The sequence below is a fragment of the Tupaia chinensis genome, unplaced genomic scaffold (genome assembly GCF_000334495.1).
Source record: "Tupaia chinensis unplaced genomic scaffold, TupChi_1.0 Scaffold143602_1, whole genome shotgun sequence".
NCBI classification, from domain to species: Eukaryota; Metazoa; Chordata; class Mammalia; order Scandentia; family Tupaiidae; genus Tupaia; species Tupaia belangeri.
The window spans coordinates 954,240-962,179 of record NW_006203448.1 but is presented as its reverse complement, the minus strand read 5'-3'; the positions used below and the strand labels follow the sequence as shown (position 1 = coordinate 962,179).

Genomic DNA, 7,940 nt, shown 5'->3' with positions numbered 1-7,940 from the left:
TGGCTTAAAACTCACGCTGGGCACGTGTGCATGCGTGCCCAAGATCCGGAGAGGAGAATGGAGGAGAAGGGATTGCGGTGTGACCATCCCCCCTGGGGGGTGATTTCTCGCTTTCTGTCTCTATGTCTCTCTGTCTGGCGCACACCACACGTACCCTATAGCAAAAACCTCTAAAAAAAAAAAAAAAAAAACCAAAAACAAAACAAAAAAGAACATAAAGACTTAAAAAAAAAAAAAAAGAATGAAAGAAAAAACACTTGTACAAAAAACGTGTACTCTCCTCTGGTTGGTCTGTGTGCTCTGTAAGTCTGCCAGATCTAACTGATCTGCAGTGTTGCCCAAGCCCTCTGTTCCCCATAGCTCTTCTTCTAGGTCCTTCTATCCACTGTCAAAGGTGAAGTTTTGAAGTCTCCAACTGTGTTTTTCTCCCTTTAATAATGGCAGTTTTTGCTTCATAGGGGATGGTATTAAGTGTGTACGTGTTTACTACTTGTCTTTGTAACTTGAGCTTTTTATCAATATATACTGACCTTAATTTGTCCCTTGTTACTTTTTAATTTAAAATATATTTCATCAGATAAATTATTCTCGATCACAGCATATTTTTCATCCTTTCGACCTTTTTATATCCTTATATTCAAAGTGAGTCTCTTTGAACAGCATAGTGTTCTTTTTTTTTTTTATAAATTTCTGCCATTTGAGAGTTTAACCCATGTATACTTATAGTAATTACTGAAAGTTCTTTGCCATTTAGCTATTTGTTTTCTGTACATCCGGATGTGCTTCTAGTTCCTCAATTCAGACAAAATGCGTTTTTATGGATTTACAATGTTTTAGTCATGCATTATTTTGCTTACCTGCTTCTTTCTTTTTCTGTATACTTTTTATTATAGTTCCTTCCTCAGTGATTACCTTTAGGATTGTGATTAACAGCTTGAACCTCTAATAACCCAGTCTGAATGACACCAATTTCGTTCCTGTAGTATACAAACCCTGCTCTTACACATCTCCATGCCTCCCACCTTATGGAGGGATTGATAACTAGTTCTATGAATTTTACTTTAAAATAATACAGGAGAAAAAGAGGTGCTACAAACCAGAAGTATAGCGATCCCGGCTCTCCCAGTACTTGTCAGATACTCAAATGTTCTTTTGGCTTCCATGTGGCTTTGCATTACTGCCCAGGGTCCTTTCATGTCGGCCTGAAGGACTCCATTTAGCATTTCTCTTGTTTATCTGGGAATGTCTTAGTTTCCCCTTCAACCTTAAAGGATGTTTTTATTAAAAAAAAAAAAAAAAAAGAATTAATTTTATTTATTCATTCATTTTTATTTTCAAAAGACACAGAGAGAGAGAGGGGGAGAGGGAAAGTGAGAACAAAGCCGTCTGGTCCGGGACTCAAACTGCAGGTGGCCATGTGGAGTGCCCAGTGCCTCAATAACCACAACACCTGCTGATCCTTTTTTTTTTTCTTAAAGATTTACTTTTATGTATTCATTCATTCGTTTTGCTTTTTCTTTTAGCACTTTAAACGCTATCCTACTGCCTCTAGTGGTCATTTCTTTCCTCATTTTTCTTTTAATTTGGTTGAGGGTGTGTGCACTTGCCAGACAGGGAGAAAGCATCCCCCAGTGGGGCAAGGCCATGGCACAACCCCTTCCCCACCCCGTCACTATTTTGGGCATGCATGCACACGCACAGGCACCTGGAGTATTCTTCAAGCGACCAGGGCCAGGACTCAGACTATGTGGCCAGTCAGGTGGGGTCCAGTACCTTTAAACACTAGGCCATGGGCCGGTCCACGACGACATGGTTTCTGGTGAGAAACCAGCTCTTGGCATTGTTCAAGATCGCCTCCACGTAATGAATGACTTCTTTCTTGCTGCTTTCAAGATTTTCTGTCTTTTGACGATCTGGACTCCAATGTGCTTTGGTGTGGCTCTCCTGGTGTACCCCACTTGAAGTACACTGAGCTTTTTGGGTGTTTAGATTTACATCTTTAATTAGGTTTGACAAGTTTTTTAATTTTTTAATTTTAATTTGACCAGAGAGGGACAGAGTGTGAAAAGGTGGGGGAGTGAGAAAGCAAGCTTTAAGGTCCAGGACTTGAACCACAGTCAGCCATGTGGGAGCCTAGCGCCCTTAACCACCACACCACCTGCTGGCCCTGATTAGACAGGTTTTTGAACATTTGCCCCTTCAAATAATCTTCTGTTTTCTTCTGGAACTCCCACTATGTGTAGTGCTGGTACATTTTAGCATCCCACAGGGACCTCCAGTTTTGTTCATTTTAAATTTCTGTTCCTCAGACAGAATTTCAACTGGCTGATGTTCAAGTCCTTCTGTGTTCAAATCTGCTGCTGAACTCTCCAGTGGGCTTTGTCATTTCACTCATACTTTTCTCTATAGGGCGTGTGCGCTCGCCAGACAGACAGACAGAGACATAGAGACAGAAAGCGAGAAATCACCCCCCAGGGGGGATGGTCACGCCGCAATCCCTTCTCCTCCATTCTCCTCTCGGGATCTGGGGCACGTGCGCACATGTACCCAGCGTGAGTTTTAAGCCACTGGGTCCGGGACGCGAACTGCAGTCAACTATGTGGGAGTCCAGCGACATAGCCATTACACTAACTGCTGGTTCCCATTTCACTCATACTTTTCAGGCCCCAGAATTTTTACTCAGTTTCTTCTTATAAGTTCTATCTCCTTGTTAAATTTCCCATTTGTTCTTACATCATTCTCCTAATTTTCCTTACTTTTATTTATTTATTTTTTGGGGGGAGAGGTTTTTGCTATAGGGCACATGCGCTCGCCAGACAGAGAGAGACAGAGAGACACAGCGAGAAATCACCCCCTGGGGGGATGGCCACGTCGCAATCCCTTCTCCTCCATTCTCTTCTTGGGATCTTGGGCACATATGCACATGCGCCCGGTGTGAGTTTAAGCCACCGGGTCCAGGACTTGAACCGTGGTTGACTACGTGGGAGTCCAGCGACATAGCCATTACGCCAACTGCTGGTCCCCTAATTTTCCTTATGTTTTTTGGCTATGGTTTCCTTTAGTTCATTGAACATATTTAAGACAGGTGACTTAACATTTTTGACTAGTAATTTCATTGTCTGGGCTCCTGCTGGGATAGCTTCTATAAAATCCTGTTTTTTCCCTGTGAGTGAGCCATATTTTCCTTGTGTGCTTTGTAATGAAAAAAATATCTTTTTTTCAACTGCTAGAGGGCAAGTGTGCTCATCAGAAAGTGACGGGGGGACAGAGGGGGAGGAAAGCCTCAGTGGGGCAGTCATTACTCAACCCCTTCTCCGTTTCTCCACCCTCTCAGGGTTCGGGGCATGCAGGCACACAGGCTTGCCGTGTTTCTCAAGCTACTGGAGGCAGGATTTGAATGGTGGTCAGCGATGTGGAATCCAGCTTCCATAACCACTAGGCTACAGGTCTGGGCCCTGTAATTTCTTGAGAACTGCAAATTCTACAAGATTTTGAGACCAGCAGATGGTGTAATGGACTCCCCCACGGCCAGGTATGGTGTAAGTCCTGGACCCAAGCCTGACGCTCACGCCAGGTGCATGTGCATCTGTGCCCAAAATCCCGAGAGGAGAGTGGGGAGAAGAGACTGAGATGGCCTCCCCGGGGGACTGCTCACTTTCTGTCTCTCTGGCAAGCACATGTACCGTATAGAGAAAATCTCTCTAAAAGAAAAGAAGAAAGAAAAATTCTACAAGATATTTTTATTTGAAAATGAAATGTGACAGGCTCTATCTCATTTAAATTAACACGAGAAATGAACCAAACCACAACTAGGTTGTAGTAGAAACAGGATTTTAATATAATATTCAAGTCTAGCATTTGCTATTTACAACAAATAAATATTGCCCCTCCCCAATCAGTAAACTTTTTTTCCTTTTTATACAAATATTCAATGGCCCTCCCCATCCCCCAGGCCCTCCTCCCCAACCCGTCTCTTGCGGTCTTGTGAAGCCCAGGATGCAGATGGCACCTACGAGATCTGACATCATGGGCTCAATCCTCACTCGCTGGGCGGAGCACGGTCCAGGAGGCCCCCCGCTCTGGTGGAGGCTGGAAAGTGGGCGACCCCCTTGGCTGGTCCTGATGGAATCTTTGGTGCAGCCCGAGAAAGGCTAGCGTGGTGGGAAGAGGGGCTGGGACCCCACGCAGGTCACAGACCGGCGCCCATGGGCGAGGAGAGAATTGCAGTAGTTGGACCCAGTGGCTGGGTGGGCGCTCTGGTGCCAGAGGACACGGGTGGCAGTAGCCCACACCTGGGAAGGTGCCAGGGAGGTGTACACAGGGCAGTGCCCAGGGCAGGCAGGCAGAGCACCCAGCCCGTTGGCAGTGCTCCTTGGCAAGTCGGCTGGTCCTCTGGGTCCAGAGAGCACGAGGCACCTAAGGCAGCAAGTGGTGCGCGGGGCCGGGTCAGCCCGCTCAACGGCAGGCGTCAATCCCAGCGGAGGAGAGGCTCGGGACGAATGAGGCTGGGTGGCCCGGGCTGGCAGGTGGGCAGAGGTCGCGGCCGGCCCGGCCCAGCCAGTCTGTAAGTGTCGAGCTGCCCAGCCAGTAGGCCTTCGGGTGTCCTCAAAAGATGCCCTTGGCAATTTTGAGTCCTTTCTGCTTCATGCGAGGGAGGGTTGAGCTGGCCCCATGCTTGACTTTCAGCCCCTTAGCAAAGGTCCGCTTCCGCAGGACGAAGTCGTAGTTAGCAGTCGAGTTCATGGCGTAGAACACGTTGGCATTCTCAGGGATCTTCAGCTCTGTGGGGCCAGGGAAGAGGGTCTTCAGCTCATGGGGTCCCCGGGGGGCCACCCCAACACTGAGCACCCCACCAAGGTCAGGGCTGAGCTACGGTCCTGAGACAACCCCAGTCCAACTCTGGGACCACCGAGAGCCCCTCTCATGACCCTGCTGAGGTCCTAGCAAAACCTAATGGCTCTGGTTTACAAAGGGGTTCGGGGCCGTTAGGGTGGTGGTTAAGGTGCTGGACCACGCGGCCCGCTCCACGGTTACGGTCTCGGACCCAGAGGCTTGAAAAACACGCAGGGTGTGTGCACCCATCTCCCGGAGCGAGACTTCGCTCTCTGCTCTCTGACAATGCACGTGCCCTACAATAAAAATCTAAAAGGTTCTTTCCGTCTCCGGCCGCCGCGGCGACAGGATTCACCGTGTCCGCACACCTACAGTGCAGTCGTGCGGAACTGCTCCAGCTTCCTGATCAAGAGGAACAAGCAGACCTACAGCACCGAGCCCTGCAACCAGGAGGTACGCAGCTCCTTCCGCTACAACGGGCTGACCCGCGCCACACTGTGGGCATGCAGCCGGTGGCCAAAGGCAAAGGCGTGGTGGTCTGGCCAGCGGAAGCCGGCCACCTCCTACCTGTGGACCACCAGCTACAAGAACGCCTGGGCCACCCTCGGCAGCATCCAGCACATGAGCCACAAGAACAAGTACCGCCCGGACCTGTGCGTGGCTGCCATCCCAGAGCCAGCCACATCCTGCACAGCCCGAAGCCGGGAGGGTGAAGAGGAAGCAGACCCACCCCACCAAGAGCTCCTGAGCCCTGCCAGCCCCTGAGCAATAAAGAGCAGCTTCTCTTCATTGGGGGGTGGGGAGGTGGGTCTAAAAAAGAAAAGGGGAGGGGCTTGGACTCCGAACTCCCCAGCCCGGCCATGGCAATGGCTCGCCCATCCCCGACACTGCTGCCTCTGCCAGTGGGGACCTCCGGCTGGATCGACACTCTAGAATCCAGACCTCCCCCGAGTCCTGCCCACTTAGGACAGTCTTCAAGAACCCAAACGGGGCAGGCCTCGGCCAGGTCCCCTGTGCCTGGTTCCAGAAAGGCCTCCACCACCCCGTGGGCACTGAGAACCCAGCAGGCACCTCCTCTCAGCTCCCACTTCTCACTGGTCTCGCTGGCCCTTGTGCTGCAATCAGCCAGTGGCTCTGAGCCTAGGTCCTTCGCTGCGCATGGTCCTCCTTTGGGTAGGACAGGGGTCCCACCTTCCCCGCTCGCCTAACCGAAATAGCACAGGAGCTGCAGGAGGGCGAGGAGGCCGCTCCCTCACAGGAGGGGTGGGAGGGCTGCTGACTGTCCTGGCCACAGGCTTGAACGGCGCTTGGCTGGCTGGAAAGGACAACCCCGGCTGGCATGCTGCGCATGGAGACAGCATGTGCCCCTGCGGGTCTGGGAACGAGCCCGGCTGCTTTCCCTTCCATTTCAGGGATGAGAGAACTTAAAAAACGCAGCCAGGGTTCACACCTTTGCCATTCCCCCCTCCCTTTCCCAGTTTCTGGAATGCTGAGCTGGCTCCCAGCGGCCTGTGCTCTCGGTCACACGCTCCTGGCTCCCAACACGTGGCGTCTCAGCCAGGCAGGCACGATTCTTTCTGAAGCACCCATCTTCCTCTTAGCCAAAGTCCCTTCTGACCGGTCACCTGGCCCCACTGAGAAAGCTTTGTCCTCACCACTCAGGGGGACAATTCAGCTCTGAGCTGCCTGTCACACCACAGAAAGGCACCGGATGGAGGGTTGGCAGCCCTGGGGACAGAGAGGAGACACTAGGGTACCCAGGGCCACAGGGACCCCTGCTACCCCGCTGCAGTCCCTTCCAGGGCCAAAGCCTCGGCCCAGGGCTGGGAATGATGCTGGCCTCAGTCCTTCCTCACGGCCTGTGTGCCCAACCCTCCAACTCACTCCGCTCATCCGAGATGACCTGCACCAGCTCGTAGTCCTCCGGCTCATCCTCATCCAGATTGTGTTTGTCCAAGGCCTTGCGGATGACCGCTGGAGCCTTATCTTGGCTGGTCACCTGCGGTGGGGACAGGCAGGCCATCATGACAAGTATCCCTCGGCACCACCTCAGCGCTGAGCTCGGGCACGTGGCCTCTGGCGGGGTGTGGGCCCCAGGCGCCCAGCATGCTCTCCTCTCCCCAGGGCAGCTTCCATACAGTGAGGAGGGGCCTCCCAGCTGCCCTACACTGTTCTCCTATGGTGTCTGCCACCTCCACACAGACTCGGGAAGCGGTCTGGCCTGGGGCTGCTGCCCCTCGTGCTGTCCCTCCAGAACACAGTATTAACGAGTGCAGGAGTGGACGCTGTCTAGCCCAGGAGGTAGAAGGGCTGGCTGGGTGCCGCACGCCCCCTCCATGCCAGGCCTGTGCTGGGCTGGAGGCTGCAATGGTCAGTGCAGCTGGATCTCTGGCTAGCTAGGCCCTGAGCCGTTCCTCTTCCACATCCACATTCTGCAGCAAATCCCACCAGCCCCATCTTCAGGTCTGCCCAGACTCCTGCCACGGCTTCCTCCCGTCATCAGGCTGCTGTGGCCTACGCTTCAGGTCTGAACTCCAACTGCAGCCTCCAGCTCACCTCCCTGCCTCCCCCAGCACCAGCCCCTCCTCTGCCCTGGCCTCCAGCAGCCCCAGCCTCCCTCCGGGAGAAAGTCCAAGTCCTCGAGTGCAACTGGGCCTGGCGCACCCCAACCCGGAGCCCAGCCCTGCCCCTTCCCTGCCTCCCCCGCTCTGCGCGGGCCACATTCCTACGCCGTTTCTGCACCTGGCTGGCCAGTGCCGGCTGCACTTGCGCCCACTCACCAGGATGCTCTTGTACATGTTGCCGTTGTCCACATCCAGGCTGACGCGCACAATGCAGCAGTCGCCCACCTGCTGGTTGTACAGGGGCAGTGAGCAGCTGTAGTTGCAGACCCCAGAGACGGAGCGCTTGTGGGTCCGCATGGTGGCCACGGGCGTGGTGGAGGCCGACGAGGATGAGGTGCTGCTAGATGCTGAGCTGATGCCAGAAGTCTCCGGGGACGACTGGGAGGTCGACTCCCAGAACTGTGGGGACAGCCAGGTCAGCAGGCACCCTGGACCCGACGGGGCTCCCCAGGCTGGCAGGCAGTCTCTGGGGCCCCCCCCAAT

General features: G+C 53.1%; 1 protein-coding gene and 1 pseudogene across 3 annotated transcripts in view; one reads left to right on the top strand and one right to left on the bottom strand.

Moving 5' to 3' along the window:
- Window positions 1-3,725: 3,725 nt before the first annotated feature.
- The window catches only part of RALGDS (ral guanine nucleotide dissociation stimulator), a 49,301-nt gene continuing 45,086 nt past the window's right edge, over window positions 3,726-7,940 (bottom strand). For all 3 annotated transcript variants that reach the window (XM_027766619.1, XM_006164298.3, XM_006164297.2), the window contains 3 exons: window positions 7,614-7,856; window positions 6,718-6,832; window positions 3,726-4,781 (listed from right to left, as the gene is read on the bottom strand). In XM_027766619.1, coding sequence (XP_027622420.1) covers window positions 4,606-4,781; window positions 6,718-6,832; window positions 7,614-7,856 — 534 coding nt within the window. In that variant the 3' untranslated portion in view covers window positions 3,726-4,605. The remainder of the gene's footprint in view (window positions 4,782-6,717; window positions 6,833-7,613; window positions 7,857-7,940) is intronic.
- Window positions 4,791-6,711, top strand: LOC102479277 (60S ribosomal protein L28 pseudogene; annotated as a pseudogene).